Genomic DNA, 16,374 nt, shown 5'->3' with positions numbered 1-16,374 from the left:
TCAACCATAGCGATCGTTGTTCTCGATCCCCAATCGATAATCTCAATCATCAATCGTGATTTCATACCACTTTTGAATGGTTTGGCCTCCCATAGATAGCCAAGAGCGACTCTAGCTTCTTGAGTGCTTAGCTTTAGCAAACCTCTCAAGTGCATCCATAGCTCAATAGTGTACACTGTGGCGTTTACCATTTGTTTTATAACATAACATTAATACATTGTAGCAAAAGAGTTTCCTTTTTAGTTAACAATGACTCCCAGAAAAAACAAGCGCGCGTGGAAAACTAGTCTTTGCATTTGCTCACGTCAGCATCGTACACCCCTGGGCAAATGGTGGACGCTGAATTTACTAATCAGAGCGCGCGCTTTACTTTGGTTATGTTATAATTAAGTAGGGGAAAGGGAAGTTACTTGCCATATTTATATTTAGGGCGGAATGTAATTCCAAACCCTTTTGGTCCTTAAAAGTTAATATCTATTCCAAGGCTTTGTGGTCATGTGTTGACCATTGTCAATTAACTTCTCGAAGGCCTCCGGTGCGATGAAGCGCAAGTAATAAACGACTACACCCGTTCAAATACCTCATTCACTACACCTCGGCCTTTATTGAATCCCTACCCTACCGTGTGAGAACGGCAACCAATGGGTGGAGGGGGGAGGGGTGGGAAAGATCATCCCTGTAAAATTACTCAGTCGGCGTTTAGGTGTTCAGCTTTCGACATTTGGATGTTGTTTGTTCTGAAACTACCGGCATTCTGAAAATACAAGTGCTACTGTTAAATACTTAATTGTGTTCTCTGTTGACCTTTCTCCTTTCCAAAACGAGATCAGAGGTAGCAGAGGGAGCAAGGGCTTGATTTCCACCTAAGTATCATCAGTTTACTTCACAGCTTGTAGTAGGATCGCGTCATGAACAGTCAAGTTGTGTATCAATTTATCACGAGTTGATAGTGTTTTCCTTTTTTGTACAGCTATTGATTGATTGACAAATTGATTGACACGTGAACATTTACATAGAATATCATGTGCGTTTGACTTTGATCAGATATTTTCCTTTTCGAAACGAAGACGATTTTAGCAGAAGGAATTAAACGAAGCAATTTAAATTCGAATCGAAGTTTATGGCAGTACTCTCCCTCACAACAGTTTCCTATTCTCGTCACGCAGCGCTTTGCGTGACAGGGTTAGACAACAGCTGGAACGGAGAACAATTAAATATGTTTGATCGTTGTACTCCTCTCACATCGTTTGCTTAGCTTCCAATCAACGTTTTCCTATTTACTGACCCATTACGTAGTAACCTTGGGTATAAGAACAGTAATTTTACCTGAGTTACTTCATTTACATTTTAGTTTCCTGTCTGCAATGCTACAAATGTGTCCGTGAAGACAATAAAGACGCTGAGAAATATTGTGCGTTATCATCAGCCTCGGAACTGGGAAATAACACAAAAGTCAACTGCAGCGCGGTTGAAGACCGTTGCCTAATCGAGAAACGAATAAAGGGAGAATCTGTTGACCTGTTTAGAAGGAAGTGTGTTAACGAAAGCAACTGTACTAACAACTGCTCGCCTCCCGATAAGGCCGGAGTGAGAATCTGCGACTCCTGCTGTGATAAAGATCTTTGTAACACAGGAGAGGGACCTACAGGAGAGGGACCTACAGGAGCGCCTCCGAAGTCAGGGTCATCGAGGATCCACATGATATTGGGCCTGTCTCTGGTTGGGCCATTGCTGATTTGGTTCCTTTAATTCACATGGAGTCCTTCATTGGAGACCCTAGTTTCAAGGAGCTATTTTGATTTTCTCTTCTCTTTCTCGTTATTCCAACGTGACTAGTGAATGAAGAGCTGAATTAAACGTGTTTCGGGAACCAATTTTGTTTTGTGTTTATCTTGTCACAACTTTAATGGTTTTGAAAATACACATCATCATTAGGTGGATTGTGCCAACGCTTCCAAACTCCCGACAATACTGAAGCGCCCGGAATAAAGGTCCCCTGTGCTTCTTTGTAAAAGTCAGTCACGTAAAAATATTTAGCTTTTTCACCCGTCACGAATGAAATGCAAACTTATTTCACATTTAAGCGAAATTTGAGACGATAACGTTTCCCATAAAAATAAAAAAAACCAAATTCACGAATTATCTATCCATGTGAAGTCCTTGTCCTGTCAAAACACTGGTCAAAACCTAATTACAGCCGTTCGAGAACTTTCCTGTATGAATGGGCAAACAGTTCTGCCCCTTTCCTCCGATTACTTTTCTTTCTAATAGTTCAAAATCCAATCAGGTTGAAATAAAATTTGAATCGAAGCCTTTGTTTTCAGAAGATAGTGCAGCCTCTTAATTCACTGCGGATGATACTGAACCACAAGCCACTATCGAACACTTGATCAGCCAAATGGCGTGACTAACAGATGCTCGATGTCACGAATTGAAACATTACAAAATATAACCGAATATGATATCACGAAAGCTAGCATTTAAGTGGTTGTTATTCATCTCAAAGAGTTTTATCTTTAAATACACATGACAATTAAATCTTTCGAACTATTCCACAAATCCCATTCTCATCAGTCCAGTACCGATTGAATAAGTAATGACGACTGCGTTATTTACATCCGCCCTAAAGAAAATTCCTAGAAATCACGGGGGCAAATTATATTTGGTGGTTTATGCTCCTTCATGCCTTAAACGCTGGTCAACGTTAGCTATGTCGAGAGCCTCAAAGAATTTACAAGAAGCCATCAATGATTTTAAACACTACTCTGATCGAACGGCCCTTTTTTTTGATCGAACCAGAAAATGCTTTGAGGAGATCGGGGAATGCATTCATCTCGCTCATCAGGCAGGCTCTGCAGATTTTATAGCCTCCACGCAGTTGAATGATGTGGAAACAGAACTTAGGAAGACACCGTCTGTGGTCTTCATTGGCGAAAGAAATTGCGGTAAAAGCTCCATAATTAATGAACTTCTCGAACAGACATATCTGTTGAGGGGTTTTGCCACTCGCTTGGCAAATTAACAAGAGGTACTGAGACTCTAATTTTTTTTTTTATTCTCTCTCTTGTTCCGCTGCTTATTTCTACTACTTTCAGCAAGGAGTGCTCCAGTATTAAATACAAAAATCACAGACATGTTTGGGTTAGCTAACCGAGGGAACTTCCAGAACAGGATGTTCAGTGTGGGTAAAACTCAAGGTCAGTTTTACCAACTCAAACATGACCACCTAGCAAACTAGTTATCTTCAACCATAACAAAGGATTAAAATGTCTAGCACGGTAAGTGCTGAGCCAGGTTCAAGCGCACACTAAAAATAAATGATCAAAACTATAGATTTATCAAAATAGCACGTAGGGGCGAAAAGGCGAAACAAAAGGTAAACCTAAAAATGCTTGAAACATTGAGCCTTGAAAACGCTCTACAACATTCCTCCCCGCCTAAATTAAGCATCGTCCTCGATGCGGACGGTAGGGAAATATTACATGGAAAAGTTAACTTATCTAATACAAAATAATTAAATTTTTTGCTGTTTGTTTTGTTTGTGTGTTTGTTTTTTTTTTGTTTTTTAATTAATTCAATTGATACCTATCAGTTCGGTCACAACCCAGTCGAACGGTTGTTAACTAACTGCCTAAAGTGGTCTATGTTATCTGCTAACAAGAGATCGCCAAAAACGAAAATCCCATCGTACTCGCACGACGCGTGAACTAAAAGGCTACGGGCTTAAGTTAAAGTTATTATATAATTCATCATCGAAATAGAAATAGTTTAGTTCAGTTCAGTTCCTTGAATGACTTGTCTTGGATAGTCTTTACTTCTTTTCTCTCCGGGTTTGTGTGTTGTACGACTTTCTTCTGCGGATGTTGTTTTCAGACGGTTGATCCGTCTGTGCTTTGAACAATGTGTGCAGGTTTTATGTTGGTGACTCTCTGCAACTGCTGTTGGCAAGGTAGGTGGACTGGCAGGTGTGGAGTGTCGCACAGATACTCTGGAGATGCACGGGCAAAGAATACAGAATACAATGAAATTCACCACTGATAGACCAAGTGCAATGAACGTAATATACTCGATGTAAGTGAACTGAGTAGTTTCCTCTATCTGATCAATCAAACTGTCTGCCTTCTGCAAAGTGCCACTGAGCTGGCTATCATAAAGTTGGAACAACTCATCGAAGTTGTCGATCACTGTATGATTAATCTTGATAGGTGGTGGGATGGTCAATGACTTATGATGTAACTTCAATGTAGGAAAATCATCTGAGTTGGGATCCCACTGAACATAAGAAAGTGTGTCCGTTGAAAATAAAGGTAATGACACCATTAGTCTTTGGGGACAAGTGCCCAAACTAGTCTCCATTCCAATGAAGCTAACGTTGCAAGGGAAGTTATAGATGGCCAACGGAGAAATGTTAAGTTGCTCGCCATTGCTCAAAGCTAAAGTTCCAGAAGTGGTGGAGAGAAAATATCTGCCTCCAAGATGAGCCAATGGGTGGATATGGTCGCACTTCGAAGTTGGTTGATGGTTTCGCGGGAAAGAAAGTTTCAGGTCTGGATTCCAAGCAAAACCTAACCATTGCAAGCTAGAAACTGTCTTTAATACATTCTTAGGGCATAAGAAACCTACTTCACTTCTAAAACACCTATCTAATCCGTCTAAAGAGACTACCTGCCTTGAATTTGGACAATTAATTAATGCAAGGTTTTTGTGTTGGACAGGCCCTGAAAAACATTTTCCCGAAATATTAAATTTGAGTGGAGTCAAATGTTGTACGACGCAGAAACTATTTTTATCTGTAATCTCTGGTGCTAACAGTAAGATATCTACAGTCAAATCCTGACCGCTGTGTTCAACATCGACCATTGGGTTAGCCAGAACAGACAAACCTTGTTCTAATGCTGTTATAGTCAACCTCAATGAATGATCAGTAGAAAGTTTGGCAGACAAGTGGGAAGACATAAACTTAGGTAAATCGGAATAACCTACTAATGATTTTTCATGTAGATGGGATATCTGACTCAAAGTATCTTGGATTTCAAAAAGTCTTAGAAAAGCGGCTAAAGCACGGTTAATTTCAGCGGTATACTTAGAAAGAAATTCCATTGTCATTCCTTCGCGGCATTTGGCTAAATTGGAAAATTTTTCTAGCTGTTTCTGCCAGTCATTAAAGGTACTTTGAACCATTTTTAAATCCTGAGACAAAAAGTTTAGTTTGCTGTTTATCTGATCAGTAATTTTGAATAAATACACAATTTTTCCGTCGAGAACTCGCATCATACTTTGTGAAATAGACATAGCGTGAGTTAGAGCTCTCAGAGTGGTCTTAATGTTCTTAATGTGGTTATTTTCACATTTGTGTCCTGTCCCGGTCCAAATTGCACGAAAAATACCTAGAACACCTGCGTGGCACATCCAATTCGAACGTCGCGTACGACTCTGTCCTCGTAACCACTGTCTTTCGTCAACTGACTGACCGCGACAGAATTTTAGCGCCCAAGTTTTGCATTCAGAAACGGAGCTCTTATAGACTCTTGGGCACAACATTCTGGAGACTTTTCCTACCATAAACTGGTAATACCTTGGCAAATATGTGTCGCACTCCACTAGGGTTGAAAAGCCTGGCAAAGAAAGAAGTCGCCGAACGACCTTTTGGAAGCCTCGAACTGTCAGCAATAATTGATCGAAAAACTTTCCCATAGGCGCGGAACAGGATGTATTACTCATAGAAAAAGTACTCTCCATTTCCGTAAAATCAAAGACTGTGTGAATATTCAAAAGCTTTGTCTCGGTATAAAAGGTAAGCGGTTTAGGGGAATGAGCAATCATTAACGGGGCGGGGTAAAATTCTACCTTTTGCACGAGGGAGTCAAAATTCTGAGCATGCGTCACACAAAATTGAACAATAACAAAGGCAAATGTGAGATAAAGCAATGGTCGGGATGCGAGCCTGGACTCCATTTACCCAAAATCCTTTAATTTGACATAAAAACGAAAATCTTTGCATACAGTCTTGAGGTTCATGAGGGATAACAAAAATAGGAATGAGTCGACTAGCAGAGAATTCATTCGTGTTATCCGCTGATTTAAAAAGTGAACGAAAGAATGGTACTCTAGATTGCTGAACGGGTGAAGGAGGGGCTGGCCACTCATTCGAACCCGAACTTACAGCTAAGTTCTCCTGGTGAACGGCTTCTTCAGCCAGGGCTCGCGCTCGCTGTCTAGTAATCAGGATGAATATTTAAGAGATACTACATGAGCCAGATTTCCCAAAAATGAAAGCAACGCAATCGAAAACGGTACTAATAAAGAGAAAACGTTACAGACGCGAAATTGAAAATCCAAACCTTGAAATTGACCATCAACAGCGTTCATCAAATCAGAAGGTAACTGATCTATACACTAAATAAACTGTTACATTCTACGCTAGCTAGATCATTATAAAAGAACTCGGCTATCACTCAGATTTAGAAAGTCAAATTAGCTTGCAACGGAAAAGCATGCTGATAAAAGCGAAGTTCCACTCACAATTGTAGGAATTCCAAAAGCGTACTTTACCAACTTGTAGATAATGGGTGCTCCACCGGTGTTGTTGAAGACGGGTCCTCCACCAAATTTGTTGAGGGGTTTTACCACTCGCTTGGCAAATTAACAAGAGGTACTGAGACTCTGTAATTTTCTTCTTTATTCTCTCTCTTGTTCCGCTGCTTATTTCTACTACTTTCAGCAAGGAGTGCTCCAGTATTAAATACAAAAATCACAGACATGTTTGGGTTAGCTAACCGAGGGAACTTCCAGAACAGGATGTTCAGTGTGGGTAAAACTCAAGGTCAGTTTTACCAACTCAAACATGACCACCTAGCAAACTAGTTATCTTCAACCATAACAAGGGATTAAAATGTCTAGCACGGTAAGTGCTGAGCCAAGTTCAAGCACACACTAAAAATAAATGATCAAAACTATAGATTTATCAAAATAGCACGTAGGGGCGAAAAGGCGAGACTTAATAAAACAAAAGGTAAACCTAAAAATGCTTGAAACATCGAGCCTTGAAAACGCTCTACAACATATCTACTGGTTCACGAGAACCCTTGCACAGCCAGAATAGTGAGAATCAAACATGCGGATGAGATGAACGCAAGGCTCATTAAAGCAGATGAGGAAGTGGTGCAAAGTACAGAAGATATCAAAGATAGACGTCATCTCGAAGAATTCATAGTGGTCTCAGACAAAGACAGAGAGAATTCAGAAGCTTTAGATGCCACTGTGGAGGTCGGATTAAATCATGATCTTCTTAAAAGTGGGATCGAGTTGATAGATTCACCTGGGAAGAACGAGTCGGACGTGTTGGACAGAGTGTTGGATGATTTCCTCGAGAAAGGCACAGTTCCTCTTTTTGTGTACGTGATTGACGGGAAAATGCGTCTCAGACCTTCGGTAAGTTAAGCTACATCTAGTCTACATATAACTACTCATAGTGATAATAGAGATACGTTTTGGAAGCGTCACAGATATACTGAAATTGCTTATCTCCGCGAAATCAATTAATTAAAGAAGGTTTGACAAGGACGCGGAAGTTTTTCATACTAATTCCTAAATTTTTACAAAATTTTTAAACATAACCATGTGATTTCGATTGTAACTGAAAAAAGAGACTGCATCCTTGAGTTGCTTTCGTGCTACCTGTTGCCGCAGTTCTAAGATATCTTCGTGCATCGTAATGTACGTGGCATGATTCCCAATAAGCTTATACCCATTTCCTTTTGGTTTTAGTGTATTTGGAAGGTCTCGAGATCGAGACACAATTTGATTGTATTACTTTCTCACATCTGTGCTGGCAAGGAGACATTGTTTAACACTCAAGAGTTTCTTCAGATTGCAGTTTCATTTCCCCTCTTCTAATGGCCTTAATAATTATTTTAGCAGGGATGCTGTTAAAAATATTAGAATAAAAATAGAATAAAATAATGAATTAGAACCTGATAACTTTCGGGAGTTAAAGAGAGAGAGCTCTGAGTTGTTGACTCGAAGTCTATACACCAAATACCAAATTAAAAACTCATGAAGAACAACTATCGAATTACCTGTATTATTACCTGTATTAATTATATTTATCGCATAGGTCATGGCTTCAAATCACTTCTGGGGCAAAATGTTTTTACAGGCCTATATCAATATTCAGTACTGTGATGATCATTTTCATAAGTTTTATGAAACCGCAGTACACATATATGATTTTTATATATTCCAATTCATTGATGTATTAATTGTGATGTGAATAATCTTACTTTTATAGCTGCGTTATTACCCTTTTACTTTTAATGAGTAGCATCTAATTTCCCCTTACAGTATGACTTCTGAATCAAACTCAAAAGTAATAAAAATTAAGGAAGTGATCACCACTCTATAAACCCTTGATCGTTACACAAATTCTCCTCATCATTACCATAGGAAATGTCTAAGGAACAGTATAGAGAATGTGTCTACTGATGTTCGGATGAAAAGGTTAAAATATAGACCTGGATACCTGTAAACCCAAAACCCTTAGCCAGACCTTAAACGTGGTTTGAGAGAAATGGTTTATTTTTTTTATTTATTTTTTTTTTTTGCACTAATTTGCTTCAATTGAGGAATGTCAGCTCTTTAATCATTCTTGCCTATCTGCATGTTTAAAGTGTCACTAGGTCTTAAATGAAGTCAGGTGCAGTGGCCCCATGGTTATAGTGTGCCTGACTTTGGAGCAAGTGGTCTAGGTTCAAGCCCTGGCCGGGGATATTGTGTTGTGTTCTCATGCAAGACACTTAACTTCCACAGTGCCTCTCGTAACCCAGGTGTTTAAATGGGTAGGGGTGAATTTAATGCTAGGGGGTAACCCTGGGATGGACTGGTATCCCATTGGGGGGGGGGGGGGTAGAAATACTCCTAATCACCTCATACTACGGAAACTGGAGTTGAGGGCAGACCTCATGGGCCACTCGGCTCATAAGCAGACTTAACCCAGTCAAATAAAGTCTTCTAGAGGGGGAAAACATGGATCACTGATGTTCATGGACCTTCAGTTGTTATAGAAATTGGCCTGATATGATATTCCAAAAGCCATACAAGTTTTATACTCAGACTTCTAGTATAAAAGTATTGGGGAGTTGGAACATTTGGGGTCTTTAAAATTTAATTGAGTGTATGCTACACTTTTAAATTCTTAGGGGCTATTGAATCATTGGTACACATTTGGAGAATGTTCAAGCATCTTGAAATTGCTTAAATTTCTAAGATCCATTTTTTTTCAACCTACATGTATACTATGGACAAATCATACCCATGTTAGAAGATACCTCAATATAAGCTTAATGAAAAGTCACAGAGAAGAGATAGACCCTCCTACATAAACCAAGGGCTGTTTTCAAAAACAATGTTTAGGCTTTTTTTAAACAAAAAATCCACTTTGTGTAAGGCAATAATTACACACCAATTCTTCTTCCTTTCAGCTAGTTTTAAGCACATCAGGGTTCCTAAATGGTTGTAGATCTCTCAATGAAAACTGCAATCAGGTATAAATATATATATATCTTATGAACCAAGCGCGAGGGCCGTACTGGGAGAATATCGGCCTGAGGTCTTGACAGTACGGACCGAGCGCTGCGAGCTCCGTACATAAAAGACCAAGGGCCGATATTCTTCCGGTACAGTCCCAAGCAAGCTTGGTTAATAAGAGATTCATTATACGACTGAAGTTCAAAGGGACACAAGTGCGGTATCATTCAGGACCATTCGGGACAGTGCCCAGTTTAATACTGAGAGAATATTGACCGGCAATAGAGCATTTTGATTGGTTGATTTTAGTTATTGGCCCTCTGACTGCCCGAGTCGTGTAATGAAAGTTGATAATGGCCCAGAACCCTAAATTATACCTTCAAAAAAAGGAAAAATAAGTATTCACTTAACCAGCAATTTTGGCTACACTTTACGAAGACCTTACCCTTAATTGGTCTGTTTACGAAGCGTGATCGTGGTTCTTCAGTCGTCCTCGCCTTCAGAAAAGTCAAAAACAGCGATAGTTTTGCAGACAAAGCTGAAGGTTAGTTCTGTAAGATACTTTTCCAGCGACTCTGAAGACTGTTTGCATTTTTATGCGTAATTAGCATGAGGCGATAGAGGTAATTGTACGTTGTGTTGGGAAAATATTCACACTCACTTTGTTCCGACACGCGGTGCCTTTTCATTTTGGAAATCACTCGCTTGAATGAAAAATTTGCCCATTTAGACTGGTTTTTTCGCCATTCCATCTTTCTGATTTTCTGTCCCTTAAAAAAAAACGGGTGTCCGTAATCAAAATATGAAAACATTTGTTCATTTCATATGCTTGCAGTTATATCACAAGATATCTCTCATGAACAGAATAGCGCCTGTTTAAGCTCATATAATGGAGATGTTACGAAGGGAGTGGAAATCGACGCAGATAATCAACTACTCTCCTTCTTCCATTCATTTTTCTTTTCTTTTTAGATTAGCTTTGCTTTGCTTTACATAGTTTGTATGTGCTGATAGACAAAAAAATTTAGTTTTGTATAGACTGACATGCTGCTGTTACAATACGGTCACTTTCGTCGCTTTCGCAAACCTGTCGTGGTCGTTGTCTTTGATTTTATCGTAATTGTTATCAATTTTATCTTTAAAATTATCATTATTATTATCATATTATTATTATTATTATTATTATACACAGGGAGACCCCTTAGCTACGTCAATGTATGCAATTAGTCTACAACCGTTAATGTCGTTACTTCAAAATCGAAGCACTGCAAAACAATGCTGGTTCGCGGATGACGTCACTGGAGCAGGCTCCCTAGAAGAGGTTAAGCAATGGTGGGATGAGTTGAGAGAGGCTGATCCGACCCTTGGATACTATCCTAACTCCAAGAAATGCTGCCCTGTTGTTAAGCCGGAAAAGGAAGGCCGCACGAAGGAAATGTTTGGAGGGACTGGTATCAACATCACCACCGAGGGACGCAAACACCGAGGTACGCAAACACCTAGGCTCTCGGTTTTATCTTGAGCAATATGTGGGTAGCAAGGTGGAAGATTGGGTGAAAGAAGTGACGAGGTTGGCGGAGTTTGCAAGATCTCAGCCACAAGCTAGTTACGCAGCATTTACATTTGGGCTTCGACACCGGTCGACGTACCTTATGAGAACACTGCCGGGTATTGAGAACCTACTGCAGCCTTTAGAGCGTGCAATCTCGGATGTACTTATACCGTCGCTCATAGAACGTAACTGTTCTGAGGAAGAGCGTAGTCTGGTAGCATTGCCGGTGCGTGTGGGAGGCCTTGGGCTCATTAATCCATCTGATACTGCGGATGCGGAGTATTCAGCGTCTGTTAGGGTAGGCGCTCCACTTGTAAGCAAAATAGAGGCGCAATCCCATGAGACCCCAGAAGAGGCCGAGGTACAACGACTGGTAGAAAGAAAACCAAAATCAGTGCCAGATTACAAAAACTATCCAAGATAATAACAAAGTTACACTTTTTAAGCTAGAATGCGCCAAAGGAGAAGACTGTTCCGACAAATGCACAGATCCAGACGAACATATGCAAGATATTGTATGCGACTCTTGCTGTGATGAGGACCTCTGCAACAAAGGGGAAGGACCACCTATTATATGGCAGCCAAAAACTCACGAACATCGTAGATACTGAGCAGTGATGATACACTATGGCGGGCTTCCTTTCGGGGTTCCCTTTGTAACTTTTCCGTTTCAAGTACATGTGTTTTGCTCGTGTGTTTGTTTATCTTCGAGATTTAGATTTTACCAAGTTAATTATAAGCGCATATCAGTTCGATTTGTAACACACTATTAATAGAGGCAAATTTTGCGATTGCGTGATCGAGTTCGCAGAATTGATATTAGAAGAACATGGCGGTAGATCAGCAAAACATCCCATGTGTTCTCACCCAAGATCCTACTCTTGTTGATCATAGACATCCAGCTAACGCAAGTGATTTATATTACTAGCTCATCAAGAGCAGCACTATGGAATAAGACAACACACCTATCGGTGTCCCTCCATAGGTCTGGCAACTTTTAGGGGAAGAAATCGAAAGAGGGAGAAGTGATAAATACGCTGTGAGAGTGTCGTGAAAAAGTCGTGACATAAGCATTAAATACCATTCAGCACTTAATTTATAAAGAGGATATTACGTGGCCGCGTGTGAATACGAATTTTACCTTTGAATGTTAAAAATGTTGTACCTGAGACCAGTAACTCCCCAATCTTAACTACCTTATAAGGTATACCCCAGCCCTCTCCATTCCTTTGTCGGAATACATGACGTACGTATGATAACAATCGGGGCAACTTGACAATGATCACACGATTACTTCAAAATAAGAGCAATATCTTCCAGCTGAGCCATTATTTTTAAACGGAAGTTCCAAGACATAACAACTTCATATCAAACATATTCATTTAAAGAGAATTCATCGTGTGATCATAGCATAATTATGATTTGCCATACCGTATAGCCTCCAAATAGCACAGGTTTCCTGGAAAACAACATATTTACTAGTCTCCTCTCGCAGCCGTTCTTTGTCTCGGGATCCCTGTGTCTCCCTTCCCAACAAACGGCTGCTCGTGTTGACCAAACATTCCATTCCCTTTGTTTCCTTCCACCAATGAGCGTCGAACAGTTGTTCGAGACCCGCCAATCAGGAAGCGAAAAATTGTTGTTGGGGAGGGAGACACAGGGATCCCGAGACAAAGAACGGCTGCGAGAGGAGACTACATATTTAGATAAGTTGCATGCGGAAAAGAGGAAACATTTGGAGTTATTGAGGGTTCTCTTCGATTCTCTGTTATTGTCCACATACATCTTTTTAACCACAACTGACAGAGAGATGATTCCAATGGGAGAAACAAGACTACTAGTACTTTTTAACAATTGGTTCATGCTTTAGCGTACGCGGGAAGTTTGGAGAGCACGAAAGAAGCGTAAGAGTTGCCCGAGGCGATAGCCGAGGGCAACTCTAGCTTCTTGAGTGCTCCATAACTCGACAGTGCACAGCTGAAAGCATGAACCAATTGTTTTAGAACATAGCCGGTGGAATTTTGCATCAAATCCGACGCGAAAAACGGACAACAATATCAGTTGAAGCGAATCGTGACGGCGCTGATGCCGAGTGTCCTTTTCCTTTGTTTTTCTCCTTTTCTGCCTCATTTAAGAACTCTAGCCCAAGCGAAAAGGTCGAAACATTGTCTTCGTTTGCGAACTAGTAGGCCGAGTTTCTGTTTGTATCCATTATTGTCACGAAATATATTATTTTTCTCTACGCTAACAATGGCCGCTCGCGCGAAAAAAACTTTCTGGCGAAGTCGGATTTGCTGACGCTATCAGCGTGCACTATCGGGATTTTGAGCACGCTTACGTATAATGAATTTGATTGCGCGACTCTGCTAACTATGTTCTAATATTATTTGTAACGAAAGGTAAGGAACAAGAATCGTGATATTAATGTCATTTGTCAACTTCGATTTCAAATCGATCGAAGCGCTTTCTTCCTTTGTTTTCCGAAGCGCAAAACCCGTCACGGATTCTTCAGTTACGGCTCGTGTCTGGTAAAAGAACTCTATAGAAAAATTCACTGCCTGACGAGTGAATTCTATAGAAAAATTCACTGCCTGACGAGAGAATTCCACGTTAAATTTCACGCGAAAAACCGATATCACACTCATCGCTTCCGGCGCGATTCGTGCGATATCGGATCAAAAATTATGCTGAAGTTAATTTCCTATGCGCCCCTATCCAGTCTTTATTTGAAGGACCTTTACTCACTGAGTCTTTATGTCTTGGATGCAAGACTACCTTGTAAAGTTTTTTTTTTTTTTTCAGGTCTGATTTTCGCTATTGCATAAATAGCGCTCTCTACTGCGAGGATCGTGCATCATACGTACACTACCTTCTAATACTTATAGAAGACTTTGAAAAAGTTGCGCTATGCTAGGGCTTTATTCACTTGGAAGAAAGTCAGTTAGATCCGCCTCTTACAGAGGAGCAGCAAATAAAAATACTTCTATGTTTGAATAGCCCTACAATCATTACACGAACAATGTGTAAATCAATTCATAAATAAAATAGTTAAGTAGTTTTTTTCGACGATGTTAATCACCTCTTTTGCTTTATCTGCCTTCGATAATAAACGAGGTTTATGTTATTTATTCAACATAAATCAACGTAAATTTCCAAAGAGAGGAGCATTATCATCCCCTGAGCCTTTATATGCGTTTTAAGAGCTGGAAGGCATAACGGTAGCATCTAGCACGGCTTAAAGATCTATATGTTTCCAATAAACTAGTGCCTATATAAAAACAAAGGTAGACATCATGTATACAGTAGGTGGGAAAGACAAACATGTGGAACTTGTAAAAAAGCCAATTCACCAGCAATTACTACTGTAGTATTTTTGGCTCAACTCTAAAATTTGACATATATTTTGCACTTTTTATTTGCAAGTTTGCGGTGAATTTTTCATTTCTTTCCCTTTAAACAGTTCTGTCAATTGGCAACCAAAGGGTTTCCTTTGAATCCAAAGTAGTTCACGATTCAGGATTTTCTTGACAACGTGTTGGTACAAACAAGACTGAAACTGAAAACGCCACGTGTACAATTTGCATTCATTAGCTTTCGAACGTTGTTGCGCTTGTCTATTTAAACTGTAGGAGCGATTTCGATAAAGCCGGAGGGATGGCTGGAAGTTCATTTGTTCGTTTCCTGATGTTTGCCTGGTGCCTGGCAAAAGGTATGAATTTCTTCCAATCTATGGTTTCATTTCAGTTTCCTTGTGTTAGCAGTGATGTCTCGCAAACGGTAAACGCCTCAAACAGAGTAGTCGTAATAATTTTCACTTCGTTCCATTCAGCGGCTCACTAACCATCCTTGCACAGGAACGAATTCTCTAAGAACTGCGCGCCTATGAAAATGAAAGTTTATCTTTGACCTGTCGTTTTGCAAGGACATATCACCACGTTAGTGTTGAAAAATTCGTTTCTCACCCGAGCAGTATTGGAAAAATATTTTCCTTTGAGTCAAAGTCGCTTGAAATTGCAAAACCGTCTGGGTCTTCGGTCGATAAAAAAAGGGCCTCCGCGCAATAACCATTCTCTAACGATGGTGAATTAACCTGATAAAACTTCAAAGAAACGCCTTTTTCGAATGAAAACTGGAATAAGCTTTTGCTCGATGGGTGATGCGTCATTTGAATTGCTTTTTCGTTTCGAAAAGTAAACAAATCGCCGCCATGTTAGTGCCAACGCTTGTCTTACAACAAACCCAGTTGTTTTGTTAGCTCAATTGGTAGAGCGCTGCACTAGTATCGCAGAGGTCAGTGGTTCGAATCCCGTACAAAACTGAAAAAAAAAAAAAAAATCCCGTACAGGCCTGATTTTTTCAGGTCTGCTTTTCGCTATGCGCTCTCTACTGCGAGGATCATGCATCATACGTATCTAATATCGCAGTTCAAAATATATGAACTTCATATATACATTGTATCTGAACTAATCATATAATTTGTTGTCCTTTGTGTGTCCGTACACAACAGACACTCTTGAAGTATTTCCGTGAGATCAGTACTTAGATTAAACACGGTTAAGCAAAATTTACATTCCAGTTACGCTAACTATGGAGCGGGCCTGAGCAGTGTTCAAGCAGCATGAGTAAAGATCTTTCAAATTATAAGATCTTTTGCTTTTGGTTATCATTTAACAAATGGTAAACACCACAGCGTACACTATTGAGTTATGGATGCACGCGGGAGGTTGCTAAGCACGAAAGAAGTGTAAGAGTCGCGCGAGGCGATAGCTATGGGAGGCCAAACCATTCAAAAGTGGTATGAAATTACGATTGATGATTGATATTATCGATTGGTGATCGAGAACAACGATCGCTATGGTTGAGAATCACGATTGGTGATCGAGAATGAAGATCGCTATGATTGAGATTAACGATTGGTGATTGAGAATGACGATCGCTATGGTCCAAAACACGATTGATGATTGAAAAAACAGATTGGGGATCGAGAATACCGATCGCTATGGTCCAGAATGTGGCGATCGAGAATATCGACCAATGGGTTGAGAATATCGATTGGTCATATTGGCGAGGGAAAAAAAACAATGACTTGCATGAAGCAGTAAAGCCCAGTTAACTCTCAGCAATCAAAATGGCGGCCGCCCATGACCTAGATTGTCAAGATTTAGAGGGGTTTCTGAATTCTGTGGGGCAGTGCTTCGATGAGGTGGAGAAAGAGCTCAATGATGAACGTAATTCTATTCTTTTAGACTATTTAGAGAGTAGGCTAGAGGATCATTTCCAAGTTGTTCATGCAATAG

The 16,374-nt window shown here is 40.1% G+C and overlaps 2 protein-coding genes across 9 annotated transcripts in view; both read left to right on the top strand.

The window, feature by feature from the left end:
- The window catches only part of LOC148727475 (uncharacterized), a 29,565-nt gene that overhangs the window by 7,441 nt on the left and 5,750 nt on the right, over positions 1-16,374 (top strand). For 3 of the 8 annotated variants that reach the window (XM_088728112.1, XM_088728113.1, XM_088728114.1), the window contains exon 2: positions 1,352-1,657. In XM_088728112.1, the coding sequence (XP_088584238.1) occupies positions 1,352-1,657 (306 nt within the window). Of the gene's footprint in view, positions 1-1,351; positions 1,875-14,565; positions 14,787-16,374 lie in introns of those variants that run through there. The other 5 variants (XM_088728110.1, XM_088728111.1, XM_088728109.1 and 2 more) reach the window with 3 other exon arrangements.
- LOC148727477 (uncharacterized) lies at positions 6,618-14,201 on the top strand. Its single transcript, XM_088728116.1, has 2 exons — positions 6,618-7,431; positions 10,718-14,201. The coding sequence occupies exons 1-2, from the start codon at positions 7,126-7,128 to the stop codon at positions 11,045-11,047; spliced, it is 636 nt and encodes a 211-aa protein (XP_088584242.1). The 5' UTR covers positions 6,618-7,125; the 3' UTR covers positions 11,048-14,201.

The sequence above is a fragment of the Stylophora pistillata genome, chromosome 7 (genome assembly GCF_964205215.1).
Source record: "Stylophora pistillata chromosome 7, jaStyPist1.2, whole genome shotgun sequence".
NCBI classification, from domain to species: domain Eukaryota; kingdom Metazoa; phylum Cnidaria; class Anthozoa; order Scleractinia; family Pocilloporidae; genus Stylophora; species Stylophora pistillata.
The sequence above is the reverse complement of the archived record's forward strand: the minus strand, read 5'-3'. Positions and strand labels throughout refer to the sequence as shown.

Coding starts and splice junctions, on each gene's coding strand:
- LOC148727477 (XM_088728116.1), top strand. CDS start 7,126: ATGAACGCAAGGCTCATTAAAGCAGATGAGGAAGTGGTGCAAAGTACA. Junction 7,432..10,717: donor AAATGCGTCTCAGACCTTCG/GTAAGTTAAGCT, acceptor TATTATACACAG/GGAGACCCCTTAGCTACGTC.